Source organism: Lichtheimia ornata (assembly GCF_029851405.1).
Source record: "Lichtheimia ornata isolate CBS 291.66 chromosome Unknown scaffold00005, whole genome shotgun sequence".
Lineage (NCBI taxonomy): Eukaryota > Fungi > Mucoromycota > Mucoromycetes > Mucorales > Lichtheimiaceae > Lichtheimia > Lichtheimia ornata.
This window is the reverse complement of record NW_026695325.1, coordinates 658,334-673,935: the sequence shown is the minus strand read 5'-3', so window position 1 is coordinate 673,935 and position 15,602 is coordinate 658,334. Positions and strand designations below refer to the sequence as shown.

The 15,602-nt window shown below is 43.4% G+C and overlaps 5 protein-coding genes across 5 annotated transcripts; 3 read left to right on the top strand and 2 right to left on the bottom strand.

Moving 5' to 3' along the window:
- Positions 1-1,083: 1,083 nt before the first annotated feature.
- Positions 1,084-4,060, bottom strand: O0I10_002037 (uncharacterized protein; the record flags this gene model as incomplete). Its single annotated transcript, XM_058482125.1, has 10 exons — positions 1,084-1,277; positions 1,349-1,406; positions 1,490-2,056; positions 2,112-2,217; positions 2,270-2,394; positions 2,455-3,106; positions 3,181-3,322; positions 3,393-3,476; positions 3,536-3,573; positions 3,627-4,060. The coding sequence occupies 10 exons, from the start codon at positions 4,058-4,060 to the stop codon at positions 1,084-1,086; spliced, it is 2,400 nt and encodes a 799-aa protein (XP_058347256.1).
- Positions 4,061-4,571: 511 nt separating this feature from the next.
- On the top strand, positions 4,572-5,143 carry O0I10_002036 (uncharacterized protein; the record flags this gene model as incomplete). Its single annotated transcript, XM_058482124.1, has 3 exons — positions 4,572-4,607; positions 4,704-4,787; positions 4,901-5,143. The coding sequence occupies 3 exons, from the start codon at positions 4,572-4,574 to the stop codon at positions 5,141-5,143; spliced, it is 363 nt and encodes a 120-aa protein (XP_058347255.1).
- A 215-nt stretch (positions 5,144-5,358) lies between these two features.
- Positions 5,359-6,793, bottom strand: O0I10_002035 (uncharacterized protein; the record flags this gene model as incomplete). The annotated part of the gene is made up of 5 exons (XM_058482123.1): positions 5,359-6,098; positions 6,162-6,426; positions 6,493-6,517; positions 6,589-6,691; positions 6,772-6,793. The coding sequence occupies 5 exons, from the start codon at positions 6,791-6,793 to the stop codon at positions 5,359-5,361; spliced, it is 1,155 nt and encodes a 384-aa protein (XP_058347254.1).
- Positions 6,794-7,792: 999 nt separating this feature from the next.
- On the top strand, positions 7,793-8,230 carry O0I10_002034 (uncharacterized protein; the record flags this gene model as incomplete). The annotated part of the gene is made up of 1 exon (XM_058482122.1): positions 7,793-8,230. The coding sequence occupies one exon, from the start codon at positions 7,793-7,795 to the stop codon at positions 8,228-8,230; it is 438 nt and encodes a 145-aa protein (XP_058347253.1).
- Positions 8,231-13,551: 5,321 nt separating this feature from the next.
- O0I10_002033 (uncharacterized protein) lies at positions 13,552-14,757 on the top strand (the record flags this gene model as incomplete). The annotated part of the gene is made up of 1 exon (XM_058482121.1): positions 13,552-14,757. The coding sequence occupies one exon, from the start codon at positions 13,552-13,554 to the stop codon at positions 14,755-14,757; it is 1,206 nt and encodes a 401-aa protein (XP_058347252.1).
- Positions 14,758-15,602: the final 845 nt, after the last annotated feature.

The window sequence follows — 15,602 nt, the reverse complement described above, 5'->3', positions numbered from 1 at the left end:
CTACCCAATCAAGCCAACCATATCATTTTATTTGTTTGTTTGCATGTCATCATGCTGCGTTCCACGTTTCATAGCTGGCACAGACTGATATACATGTGCTTTCGTAGCATCTCTTGCTAATGCTACGTGTGCATGCTCTCCTTTGTAAAGATAAAAAGGAAAAGAAAACAATACAGCAGGTGTGAAATGAGCGCCGATTGTGTCCAAATATCTAGCTCAGGTCTTGTGACCCTCCTTTTAGTTACAGAGTGCAACCAACAAAGCTAGGCTAAAATAGTAGTTGCTACTGCAAACAGGCATCCTTCGTGCCACTTGCCGCGGCATCATATCACCCATGGCTTGATTGCGTGTCAACAATACATGTTAGTGGGCATACATGGCGTATGCACCATGTACGACTACAACGCAACACTTGGCATGGTTGTAGTATTGGTACAAAGATACCCTCTTTCTCTTGTCAAAAAGCCTTTGTTAATGTGGATGCTTTTAGAAGTGATGAAAAAGATAGACCAACGTTGAATTATGGTCCCACGTTTATTCTGCTTTGCTCAAGATTGAAATACCGCTCTGCCATAGACCAGCTGGAAAGGTGTGATACTTTTTAAAACGCCTTCAGGCATAGCACATCCACGCATAGCAAATTTAACAAGGCGAGTCATGCAATGGAACACACGAGCCAACAACATCAAACCTGCAGCACACGCCATGATCAAATCTATAGCTGTGTCAAATGAGGTCAATGCGCTAATACCGCTGATCATTGTATAAAAGCCATATTGACGTTCAGACAACCAATGTGAGATCGCCGATGTGCCTAATGCATAATCCGCTATGAGTGACACAAAGCAACTTTATCTCTTAGACTTCATTATCAATCGCCTCCGGAACAATGAATGCGGAACCACCTTCATCTTCTATACCTAATTCGATAGCATACATCATGGGAGGGATGATGCAGTCGATGAATTGCTTTATGCTCTTACGATTATCGATAACACTTTTTCGGTGCCTTTTTCATAAGCATTTGGCTTTTATTGCTATACCAAAAGAACGCTTGGCTATATCGCTAATGCCCATAGTGGATTATCTATGGCAATCGAAAACCTTCAATAGATCATCTTCAGGATCGACATCGGTTGCAACGCTATACTTTTCATGCTGATGGATATCGTGCCTGTAATTAGAAATGAGCGTACGTGTCTTGATTGCAACTTCTTGTGTATCCTTTGGTGACAAGCTATGCAATGCGTCAATGGCAATGTCATAACGCGAACAACCTAAAAGACAATGAAGCAAAATTTCAGCATACGATAACAATGGGATATGTATAAAGAGTGGTTAGCGTTACCGTTGTCAATCAACATTTGGAATGGCGTTGTTGTGGTTCCCTCTTCGTTGTAACCATGCTTGTGGGGGGAAAAAAGAAGTCAATGAATGAATGACCCATAAAAGCTCACACAAAGATCCCCAAGAAGCCAATTGTACTTACCACCTTCATCCTACGATTATCCACTCGATCATAGGCTAGACTTTTGATAGCAGATGGATATCCATGGAAGTTGAAAATGATAGGCTTATCAGGGGTGAAGATTGCATCAAATTCATTTTGCACTAGGCGATGTGAATGCGTCATTCCAAGCACCATGAGATCGGTTACGTTGACGACACGCACTCGTAGCTCAGGACAATCACGACGTAACAATGCAGCTGCTGCCACAACCTCGTATGTAGTCTCCACACCGCATCCCACCAATACCACATCAGGATCCTTGCCACCATCAGTGCTGTATTTTGGCCACACTGATACACCTGCACGGCAATGCTCTTCAACTTCGGCTGCTGATGTCAACCAAATAGGCGTAGGATTCTTCGCACTAACAATGAGATTGATGTATCCAGTTGACTTTAGGCAATGATCGATCGTGGTAAGCATGCAATTGCCATCGGGTGGCAAATAGATACGGATCATGTTGGATTTGAGGTTCATTAGGTTGTTGAGGAAAGCAGGATTTTGATGGCTGAATCCATTGTGCTCTTGCCGCCAAAGGGTGCTGCTCTATTGTACTTTTGTTAATGACGCCGCATGTGTGATTTCATTATTGTTACCCTACCTCTATATAATTGAGAGAAGGCAATGGCTGTTTCCAAAGTGTCTCTTGACCAAGCTTTAGGAATTTTGCGTATTGAATCACCATCGTCGTAACGATACCGAGAAAGCTATAAAGCCGATTAGTACATAAAACGCTTGATGGTGCTAGTGTCAACTTACGCTTCATAGCTTGGGAATAAACCTGTTCTACCAGTCAACGTGTATCCTTGGAGAAGACCTTGGCATATGTGTTCTGATAACACTTCAATGATTTGTCCTCCTTGTCCCACCAGGTCACGATCCCACTATGACATTTGGTATTGATACATGGAATTTCACCCATCCAGTGTAGCACTATAACTTACCTCCATAGTACGATTTGTAACATCGAGTACCCGAGTGAGCTTATTTGATGTCAACTCATCAGGGGAGAAAATGCGGAAGGAATGCCGATTTTTTTCAATAACCTTTGCAAGATAGGCACCAGCAAGATCCATGGATGATTGTTCTCCATCCTTATCATAGACAAATTCCTTCCAATCGGGAAGCTCAAGAGGTTTGTAAGTTCCTTGGTGCGTTTCCTTTCGCATACCCATTCGTAGATCATCTTCAGGGAAGCAATCTTGAATAGCTTTGACAGGCTGACCTCGTTCATCAAATAGTTGCTTTGGATGATAGGCTTGGAGCCATTCTTGTAGCTTGTCAAGCTCCTCGTCATCCTGTTTTGCCTTGGGTAGGGGTACTTGATGTGCATGGTAGGTGCCTTCAATTGCTTTACCATGAGCCTCTTTGGGTCCTGTCCAGCCTTTAGGTGATCGCAAAATAAGCATAGGCCAACGTGGTCTGTAAATTCGATTCTTGCCACCATCCTCACGAGCAGCTTTTTGAATACGTTGTATCTCCCCAATTGCCCATTCCATGGATACGGCCATGTCTTGCTGTATGTCATCAAGGTGATCACCCACAATTCGTACTTGGTAACCATAGCCGGTAAACAAGGCAACCAATTCCTCCGTGCTATGTCATTACCGATTAATCATTTCCATCCTCCAAGGGTAATTCCATGGCCACGCCTATTAAAGCCTACTCACCTCATGCAGCCATATAGCGTTGGTCCCGAAATTTTGTAACCATTCAAATGCAAGATGGGGAGAACAGCACCTGACACCGCAGGATCAATGAATTTATAGGCATGCCATGATGTGGCTGTTGGTCCAGTCTCTGATTCTCCATCTACATCACTCAAAAGTAAGCACACTTTTTAACCCATATCCCATTTTGTGAGCTCCTAGTATGTACTTGCCTCCCACCACACATGTTGCAATCAAGTTTGGGTTATCAAGCACGGCACCAAAACTCACAGCCAATGCATAGCCCAATTCACCTCCTATATAAAGTGGTCAACGATACAGGGTCTTTTCGTTTCATCTACCCATTAAGGTTTACCTTCATGGATTTGACCTGGTACTTCAGAGTTGGTATGGCTATGATGCTTGAATTAGGCTATCATCTCACTTTAATGCATGCTTGTATTTACCTTGGAAACCCGCTTGGCCAAGAAAACCCTTTCAGCAGGCGTTCAATGCCCTGACGATCGTATGAATAATCTGAATAGTAGCGCGTAATTGAATGTTCAAGGAAAAGATTGGCAAGATTGGCAGGAGCACCATGACCAGGGCCTGTCACCAAAATCATAGGAAGGGATTTTTCCTTGATTAGGCGAGTGCAGTGTGCATAAACAAGATTAATCCCTGGACATGTTCCCCAATGGCCCAAAAGGCGAGGTTTGATATCTTCAGGTTTAAGCTTTCGCTCCAATAAGAAATTGGATTGCAAAAAGATCATTGCACCAGCCAAGTAGTTTGCTGCACGCTGCATCAAGATGTATGGCTCGATGGTCTTTTTATCGACCTTGTGTATGTCTAGCTGCACAACAGCAGGACTTTGAATGTCGCTTGTAGAGGATGACATGTCGTAAAAGTGGTGTATTAGAGAAAGAGTAAAAGAAGGGTAACATGGAATGTATGGTGTGCGTGTGTGTGTATAGATATGAGTTTATTGACGTCAATATGGTCTCACTCTCGCCGATAGCAAGACCGACGTAATTGGATAACAACACCATTATTTATGCTGCATGTAGGATATAGAGAAAATGACGACACCATGATATGTAATGTTTATATAATAATAGAAGCAGTAATGAAACCAATGATGATGAAGATGATGGTGCTGTGTGTATGTGAATATGTTGTGTGTGTGAATGCGTATATACAAACAAGCTTTGTGGGCATCACTGGGGTTTATTTTGGGCGGCATGATCGTTTCCCAGCGGTTCCAGTAGAGGCGTGCGTGGGTTGGTGCCATTTTTCAGTCGCAGCCAAAAGGGAATAGACTCACCTCTTTCCCGAAAAAAAACGCACACCTTTTCTTCCCTCACCGATTCCTGCGAGCTTTCTCTTTACCAACGTGTCATTCTATTCCAATGCATCCAGCAAAAGCAAACAAGATTGACCTGAGTGTAAGTAGTGCTTGTCATTGAAACACAAAGAGGCTATCCCCATGCACCAAGATTGACACTTGCCGCCTTCTTTTGTCGTGGGTTTCTCTTGCGTAGCAACTTAGTGACGAGGAACGTAAACTCTTCCAAATGTACGGCAAGTTGCCAGACCGTAAAGATCTTTTGGGACATAAGCTCAAGGTATGTTGAATATCAAAAAGGGTATTTACAAAGACAACTCATTATGGATGCGTTTATGTGCGTGTGTGCGTGTGTGTGCGTGCGTGTGTCTGTGTATGTGTATGTGTTTGTAGGAGCGCAAGTATTTTGACTCGGGAGACTATGCATTGTCCAAGGCGGGTAAAGAGCCTGAAGTTGAGATTGGATCAGAGCACCCATCGCCCGACACCATCCCACACTCAAACCCTAACGCTGGTTCAAGCTCTAGTCCAGTTAAGGAGAGCCCTCTTGTTCCAGATGCTGCGGATCAAAAGGACACCGGCAATAAGGAACCTACTGTGACAGCCAGACCTACTCAAGATACCATTACTCAATGATTCATCCATTAAAATCCACCCTTTGTCGCATTTTCAAATCATCTTGTTATGTCGTTGTGCGCACACATGGTCTGCTTTAATTATTGATGAACAATGTAAATAGGATGATGTTGCGTGAATTGTCTTTGTGATAAGTATACAGAATATAAGGTAAAAAGTACATAATGGAGGAGAGAGAGAGAATATAGGAATCATAGAGGGTTGGGAAAAAGGGATCATGCGCTTGATGGTGAGCGTTCTAATACAACAGCTGTGCTTTCTTGTGGTTCATGCGGTGGTGCAACGGTCTGAATAGCAAGTGCGCGATGATCGGTTTGTTTTACTGCTGCTCCTTCTTCCTCTAATTCTCGTTGAAGTAATGCTTCACCAAGACGACGACGTTGTGCCTCATCATGATCCTCCTCTTGACCTGGCAACACGGCTTTCCAATCTGGGTAATGTTGTAGTAAATTTCGGAAGGTGTCTGCTGGTGGTGACGTGCGTGCTCGAGATGCATTAGATCCATCGGTGGTACTTGAATCTCGTACGGATGACATTCCTGTACCAGCGGCTGCTGCCATCATTGGTGTACTTGAATAAATCGATTCTCCATCATTGCTTTGTATTGCTGGCTTTGATGAATGTGCCGTGCTTGTTCCTAGGTCATTGTTGTTATTGTTGCTAGCAATGTTTGCTTGTGACATTGGTGGTGGTGGCGGTGGTGATGAGGATGATGCTGCTGCTGTTGATGATGCGTTGATTGCTTCAGCATTCGCATTTTGACGACGACGACGGAAATACCAAAGTGCTGCGAATATAGCTGCAATGACGGCTGCAAGAGCGACACATGCAATAACAATCACTGCTATAGCCCATCCTGGTAAATGATCCGAATCGCTGCTACTGCTATTGCTGTCGGCATGGGAAGAGTTTCCTTGGCTATTCGATCCACCGTTACTGCTGCCATCACCAAGTTCTATGTATGATGATATGAGTGGATGATCATTCATGTTGTATGTGATACATGTACACTACTTACGAATTGCAGTGAAATTGAAGGGTCGAGGAAACATGCTATACGTGTTGACTAATTCTTGAGATGCATTGGTGCCTGCTGGAAGATAGTATCCATAGAGTGTCCATGTTTGATTGGGCGAGTTGGTGGGTATCGGGAACCATGATTCGTTCACGGTGACAGCAAGTGAGCCATCTAATAGCGGTAGATTGTCCCAATGGAAGATTTCTTGATAGGCGTAATTCTCACGATAGTACAAATGAAGATCAAGCCAACTATCTGCCTGCGACTGATATATAAAAAAGAGTGTTGGTGAATAATGAACTTAACGTCCCCGATCCGATTCAGGGGTTACCTGACCAGAGATGAAATATGGAAAGCTGTAAAAAGCAAACAACAAGCATATTAATTGACCCTGCATGTCACTTTCATTCTGCATATATTTATTTACTTGTAATTCCATATAAACTTGTACTCGTTTCCTTGAATCCATGTGTCGCTGGTCTGTGGTGCACATATTGGATATGCATTGCCCATGTTGGCACATTCACTCTCTATAGTGGCCGTTCGTCAACACACGAGTCGCATAACCAACACAAGAGAGAAGAAGCACAATGAATGAAAGAAAACATACCCGTGATGCGTTTGCTGATCATGTTGACGGGTGCACGCGGTGAAACGAATGGAAGGCGGGTCAAAAGTGGTGTAGGCTAAGCTTTTATGCGGGTTGTGGCGTATGTTGAAGAAAGGAATTGTCGATCAAGACCAGCCGATTAGTACAAGCATGAGCTGGACAAGGGAAGGAAAAAGAAGAAGAACAAGTTGTTAGGTGGACAAGGATAAAAAAAGGTCTTCGGAGGGAAGGATATTGTGGGACAAGAACCCATTTCGAGAACATGAGCCAAGGTTACCAAACGACCGATTCATTCTCCCTCATCACCACCCTCCTTGTTGCCATGCACCAAGAACAACCAAATCATATCCAATTATCAAAGAATAGCGCGTATCACTGAACCATTGTTGGGATCCCATCCATATTGGATCAGTAATAAGAACATAAGGTGCTAGATCTCTTTTTCATGTGCTTATGCGGCCTATCTTACTGCTGAAGAATCAATAGCTAATTATAGCAGCTACACTTTCTGCCTCTAGATCAAAAACGATAAATGTATATAGCTTTATCATCTCTATACTAGCCTACATCAATCGTCATCATTAAAGGGATCATCATATATGATGGTTGCACGCAGCCTGTGTCATACACCTAATTCAAGCATAATTGGTTGTCACTCAATAGTCTCTCGTGTGTCCATCAGCATACCCAACGGCTTTTTTTGGTATCTTTCCATGTTATCATGCCCCAAATGAGTGGCCATAATAACTAAAGGATTATTCGATATAAAGCGGATGATATAGCGTAGTAAATAGTGTTGCTGTTGCTGATGCTGCACAGACCAGGCTTCAGCAGCATGGCTTATGAGTCAAAAAGGAGATGTAACAAGAGGCACAGCGAATCATGTATCATTAAACAAAAGGGAAAGAGCTCAAACCCCTTTCCTTCTCCTTTGGCATCCCACATACACATCTTGTCTCTTTCCTTCATTTTCCACTTTTTCTTTTCTTTCCTTTCTTTATTACTTTACATTTCATTTCATATGACTATCAAGGTATTCGATACAGCACTTGAAACGCGCACCACCATACAAAAGGTTACATACGACCTGTCACCGCCAACACATATTGAATCCATCAAGAATGCTATTGTTCAACGATATGGCTGCAGAGGTAGCAAACGTAAATTGTCCTATCATCCTGTCATTCAACGACCTCTGAAAAAGAAAGCAACACACGACGTTAATGGTGGGCTTCCTTCACCTCCAGTCGAAAGGGCGCTTACTCCTCCTCCTCAACCACCGTCTCCATCAATGCGTTCTCATCGTGCAATATCCACTTGTCCTTCCTCCTCATCAATGACCGTTAGCGAGATTACCACCAAGCTTGATCAGTTGAAGCAAGAGAAGCATCGTCTTTTCCAGTTGATAAAACGACTTGTTCAAGAAGAGGCAGAGCAACAACAAGAGCAATTGCGGTGAATCAAATCTCCACTGCATGACAAAAGGGGCATACTCCTCCCCATGGCAACCAACTAACAACATGATACCCCCCCTCCACACCTTCCCACTCTACCCTTGTTTTTTTCTTTCCTCTGTAAAAATCCTGTTCTTTTTGTTCAAAGTAAATACTTGTTCTGGCTTTCTCTTTCCATATCACTCATCCACCGAATATGTTTCAAAAGTTACAAATCTCGCTTGTTGCTATGGGTTTATACATCACGAAAGATGCATGACGTAATGTGTGATCTATCCTCCCGATGAGCATCAATAACATTTGTTTTGTGAGTGATTAATTACCTTTGGAGCAATATCACAGCTTATGCAGCATGATGCATCCATATTATACCTTATAAATGCTTCCAAAACTATCCAAGGGATCTCTGTTAGTAATTAGTGTATCATGAAAATCAGTCATTCGAGACAATTTAGCGATCTTCTATGCTGAGTACTAGTGGCACAAATAAACTTCCTGACGACATGTACTCTACTTGTGCTACTAACAGGTTGGTTGGTCAATGCAGCAACGACATAAGCAATGATAATAGTGGTAACCACGTGCACACAAAAGTTTTACAAAAGATAAGAAAACCATGCCAATAGCATGTGGCCAAAGCAACTCCATGCCATTAGGGGAGATTTTCGCCAACCTTTTGTACATACCTTTATTATCACCTTTGGCTATCATCATGAGCGTATCAACAACAACTGCAACATGTCAAGTGCCCGCTTTTTTGGAGGTCCCGCTATCATGGATAGTGGTCCCCATCAATAACAGATGTCAATCACGAACGCTTTGTTCTCAAAAATGTACATGCCTTCAGAAGAATAAATGACTAGGCGCACGACACATAGACCCACCAGCCAACCATGTGCTAAATGAGACTGCTTGTCCTGAACCTAGTCGACCTCTGTATCCCTTGCAGATTGTCACGCAACGACGACGACAGCTGGTAGCAAAGTAGCTAGACGATCTAAATCATTGTCTATTACAGCACTTGGACTTTGTTAGCTTTAGTATTCCTTTCTTGCTTGCTTGAGTGGATTGATATAGCTTAGTAGATAGGTTCAGTTATCGGTCTTGTAAGAAGTATATGCCTTTTCTGATAAAATAAAGAGCGTGTTAACATTAAGAGAAAACGTGATCCCACATTGAGTTTCAGGACGAGGGATTACCCAACCTATCATAATGTGACCATAAAGTGGTATCAGGCATGTCCGTGCGCATCAAATCCAACTTTAATTTATTGGTGCTTTATGCAGCTCCAACCGGTACATCCAAATAAGATTTGCAACCATTATTTGCTTACACGTGTCATCCTTGATACATATCCGTTGTATCAAGGATGGCGTTTATTTATGTACCTTCCTAAAGGCAATCATCATCATCATCCATTTTTGTGCAGCAACCTGCCAAGAATGTGTGTGTAACCACCACGTGTCATTTCAATCGGCTCTTCACCTTGCTTATATTGCCCTTGACACCATCCATTAGGAGGAAGCAGCTCCGTCACGCTTCCAGCATATGTAAAACACAAAGGCGCCCTTAACTCAAAAACTTTCAATCAAGCGTGGGGTCTTTATGAGATCAATGTTGCTCGGCGGGGTCAAAGGAATCATGTGTGCACGTTTCACGATCAAGAATGTGGGCAACGTTATTCTATTAAAGACCCCAAGCTTCATAGTAACGATTAGAGATACAAGCACCTTTATGTTTTACCTATGCTGTAAGCGTGATGCCATATGAGAAGTGGTATTTGTTCATTTTCAAGTAGCTAGACTTTGGAGAACCAAAGGTGCAGAAGGGGGTTGGTGTAACACAGCCTATCATGGATGACTGGAGGGGCCAATGTATGATAGGTATACATCATTTAGAACAGTGCATGTATTGCCAGCTAATAACCCATTCCTCCCATTCACCTTTGTTGTCCAACTCAATGCATACGAACGATTGCCTTGCTCCAGCCCAGCACGTCCATCATTAAAGTTTCTCGATCCGAGAGGATTTGACCGAGTTACGCTCATGCACAGAAGTATCATCCAATATCAGAAAAATTTATCTGGTTAGTTTTACGTAGACTGCCACTTGATAGCCCATTCCTCCCAATCATCTTTGTTGCCCAAACCAATGCATACGATCGATTGTCCTGCTCACTCCAGCATGCCCATCCTTCAACTTTCTTGATCCGAGAGGATTTGACTGAACAACGCCCAAACAAAGAAGTATCATTCAAGTTGATTAATTCCTAGCTCTTCCACTCCCGCCTTGTTTCTTCTTGCTCCCATTCTCATCTGTTGGCCCCATTCAACTACAACTACCACATGCGAACGATTGTCCTGCTTCAACCCACCATGTCAATCCTACAACTGCCCTGATCCGATTGTCTTCGACTGAATGGGGAAGTGCATGGTGTGTACACAGCCTTCTTGTCACTCTTCTACAACACACGAGTCTCTTGACGCAACACACGCTCTTGTACACTCGCCTACCGCGACCAATGGCAACAGCATTCATTCCAGCAACTGCTATTAGCAAGGTCTTTACTCTATTGTCTCAAACAGCATTCACAGCCTTATCACTCTATTGCAACACGCTCTGCCACGACCACCGTAACAGCAGCTGCTATTAGCAAGGTCTTTTTCCATTGTCTTCAAGTTACTTCCAGCAACCTGCGTTACAACCTTTTTTTTATGTGGACAACAGATAGCCATTGTATAGAAGCAGCAGTATTTACGTGTGGCAACTTGCTTTGATACATATGGATTCCTATGAATGATTCGATATCAGTTATCATGTACATCGCAATACAAGCACTCTTCTTCACCTGGTTGAGCAGCAATGAAAATGATCAAGAAAGGGATAGACCAACAGCTGGATGGAAGAGGAAGCGTATCGGCAGCGATTACGTGGCTCTTTCAATCAACACTTGGAACTGGAATGGTTTTGGATGGTGGATGCAATCAAGTGCAGTGATGAGAAATTCTTGGAATGTCGCCTTGGTTACTTGGGACGTCGTTAGCAGGTAGGAGGAAGGATCACACCATGTGGATACAGCTGAGGATGATGGCGTTGGAGTGGATGGGATTGTCGAGAGGGCTTTTATCTTTGACGAAGGATGTTGGTTGATCACCATGGATTGAGATTGGGACACGTGAGTTAAATCGCGCAGCAGCTATTTTGCAATCATGGATGAAGGTGCTTATGACAATGACACAACGATACCCGCTGATTCTATGTCATCCACTGGTTGGTTCCTGGAATGAAAGAGAGGACAGAAATTGATAGGAAAGCGAGATTAGATCATCCACATCATTGTATCCAGAGGTTGTCGTATTACATTCATTAAAGCTTCCTTGTTCATATGATCAGAGACGATAGGCAGTAGCAATAACGGATTGTATACATGTTTAAATAGACGATTGTGTTTGCAAGATAATAAACCCATAGTAGTTGCACCCAGCTATAGAGCTTGTTGCAGAAAGCTTGGACCATTGTAAGTTTTAAATCATTACTTTTAAGAAAGAGTAAACTCTGATACAATGTGGCAGTACATGCATCATGCTTACCTTTTGAGAACTATTAGCATACGCTATGTACTTGTACATGTATAGCCTCATATAAGAACGAACCCTGGAGACAAGCAATACGATCACCCCTCATACTCGAATGCACTGATCGTTTTTGGCTCATTGACCATACCGTGTTTGACCTGAAAAAGATTCCATGCGGTCTATCAAAGACGGATCTTACTCTAGAGGGCAGCGTCAATCATGCGCTCTCCACCAATGAGAACCCCTCAAGCACTGCCTCTCAGCTTTATTACACAAACGTGCCCCTCTGCATCTTTTGCTCTGTCAGGGTCTAGCTACTTGACAATTAAACAAAGACCACCTTTCATATAGCATCATGTATACAGCATAGGTAAAACACAAAGACTCCTATAACTCAGAATTTTACAATCAAACGTGGGTTTTTTAATAGAACAACGTGCTCGGCGGGGTGAAACGCACCTTGTGTGCGAGTTTCATGTTCATCATGGCCGATCCCAGATTTCGCAATGTCGCCACCAGCCAAACTGGATCCGGGGATCGACCTCTTGAAACTTTTTTCGACGACCAAAAAATATTTTTTGGGCTAGTTGCGACATTGGACGTAAAACGTGCACACAAGGTGCTGTTGGCCAAGCCGAGCACATTGCTCTATTCAAAACCCCACGTTCGATTGTAAAGGTTGGAGATACAGGCACCTTTATGTTTTTAAGCGTGATGCTATATGAGAAGTGGTCTTTGTTCATTGTCAAGTACGTGGACCCTGGCAGAGCAAAAGATGCAGAGGGTCGTGTTGTGTAACACAGCTACGTTTGCATGAATGAAAGGGTCAATGTATAATTACTTTATGGATCATCTAGGAACAGGCATGTATTGCTAGCTAACGGCAACTTTTACCCCATCATCATTGTTGCGAGATCCACTGCATGGGAACGATGCCCCTGCTCTAGACATTCATTTCCATGATTAAAGTAGGTTGATCCGAGCTGATTTGACTGAGCTGCGGTCAAAGAGAGATTACATCACTCTGGACATAAAGCACGCTCGATGTAGCTCAACCGATGTAATCTTGTGTGAGCGTAACTCAACCAAATCAGCTCGGATCAACCTACTTTAATCATGGAAATGAATGTCTGGAGCAGGAGCATCGTCCACCTACAATAGAATGCACAAAAGTTGGGAATGCACAACAGTGGCTATTAGCTGCCAATGTATGACCTGAGAATGAGGGTTGCGTACCTGTCATGCATGGTCCCTGAAGTCCAAACTTTTTAACCCAGTTACACAAACACGTCCCTCTGCATCTTTTGCTCTGCCAGGGTCCACCTACTTGACAATGAACAAAGACCACTCTTCATATAGCATCACGCTTACAAACATAAAGGTGCCTGTATCTCCGAACTTTACAATGAAACGTGGGGTTTTTATTAGAGCAATGTGCTCGGCTTGGCCAACAGCACCTTGTGTGAAAGTTTCGCGTTCAATGTCGCTGTGATATAGGAAGATAGAAGATGTATGTGTGTGTGTGTGTGTGTGAGCTGTAGAGCGAGAACTGGTAACAGTAAGTGTCCGTGAGACTCGATAAAGAGAAAGAAGACAAAGTTTATTTTGGATGACTACACGTTGTGTATATAGATGTGATGATGCAATCATGCTGAGTATGAAAGATGATGGTGGTGAGATCTTGAGAATACGACAGTCGCAAACAGCCCAAAAAATATTTTTTGGTCGTCGTCGTCGAAGAGGTCGACCCCATGTCTTCCGCGAATTCAATCAAATCGCCTGATAAGGAAACAGGCACCCAATCTAGTACACCACCTATATCTTATGCGAGAGCTGCTCGCGTTCAACGTCCTACTGCAATTCGAGAATCTTTGACCAGCAATGCACTTGACAAAACCACCCATTCCAATGTGTGGAAAGTTGGTGGATCCCCTGCTTCGTGCCCGAGTTTGTTTTTTGACTTCACTTCTCGCACCGAAAACCGTTCAACACTTCTTCGTCACATAAGTGAAAGCTATCCCGATAACTGTGGTGCACGTCTGCACTCAGATCATTCACGCCGTATTGTTGAGCTATTCATTGATGATTCATCCTTGTACGAAAAAGCCTGCAAAAATGGTCTTCACTTCTCTGATGGTTCTCGTATCTTACCCACTCGGCCTTTATCGGAAAACGCTCACATCATCAACATTCGTCTCAGCAACCTGCCATTCACATCTAGGGAAAAACTAGCAGATGGTATTCGACAAGCACTCGCACCCTTTGGTAAGATTCTAGATCATAGTATTCTTCGTGACCAGGACTCCCACTTGTTTATGGGACATGGTTACGCAACATTAAACGTTTCAGCCTCACTCGATTTCCTCCCACTCACACACACGATTGCTTGGCCCAACTCCGCCGACTTCTTTTATGCAACATGGGCTGAAATGCCATTACATTGTCTACACTGTCATCGTTCCGGTCACTCTATTTCATCATGTCCTAGTCATCCAAGTCGCAATCGTCTTTGCTGGTCATGTGGTCAACCAGGCCATCGTGCAGCAAAATGTTCTTATCATCGCACCCCAGCGCCAACCAACAACAAAGAACCACACGTGCCACCATCGCCTCCATCGCCCACACTTTCTTCTGCCCACAGCCACGACTCTGATGTTTCAATGCATTCTGATGACCTTTCCAATCGTGAAGCTCACAACGACCAGCTTATTGTCGACTTTATCCCACCTCAGCTCAATACTGACCCTAACGCCAAACCTATCACTGGTCGCCAACGCAGACTACTTAACCGCCTGTTCCCTATTTCCGACGAAGCAAGAACCATTACTGAAACACTGACCAGCGTATCTTATGACAGACTTTATGCTACACTTCGCCACAAGGGGAAAGCGTTCCCCTTTTCGTTCTCTTTTGCATCGGAAAGTGTCTCTTCTTCGAGTCACAATGATCCGGTTTGATCTATTTCTCTTCTCAGTTAGTCTTCTTTACTTTCACATTGCTGTATCATCTTTGGGGTATCACTCCTCGACATACTCCCAATAAAAAATCGAGGCAAATCAAGCCTCCCTATAACGAAGAGGTCGACCCCCAGATCCAGTTTGGCTGGTGGCGACATTGCGAAATCTGGGGTTGGCAAGCTTGATCGTGAAACTGGCACCTAAGGTGCAGTTGGCCAAGCCGAGCTCGTTGTTCCCTTAAAAATCCCATGTTCCATTGTAAAATCTTGAGATATAACTGTCTTCATGTTTTACATAAGCTGTATGCATGATGCTATATGAAAAGTGGTCTTTGTTTAATGTCAAGTAGCTAGATCCTGACAGAGCCAAAGATGCAGAGGGGCGCACTTGTGTAATAAAGCTGAGAGGTAGTGCTTGAGGGGTTCTCATTGGTGGAGAGTGCATGATTGACGCTGCCCCCCTATGGTAAGATCCGTCTTTGATAGACCGCATGGAATCTTTTTCAGGTCAACCACGGTATGGTCAATGAGCCAAAAATGATCAATAGATCATAAAGCATCTGGTGAAGGGCATGAATCGTGAAACGTGGTATTGCTTTGTTGTATCTCAAGGTATAGTCGCCCAGCAATATGACTTTTCTGGTTGACGACGGCAAAGAATGGCCATCGACGTATCTCAAACATCAAGCCTGAGGTCTTCTAGTCAATACATAGATGCTTTTGGATGTGCTGATCATGTATGAAATGTTATCCATACCATGTTTGATTGTGCAATCTTGAGATAGTACAACAAGTGATATTCTTCTTATTGGTGGTCATGATAGTACTTGAGATTGGTACATGTAC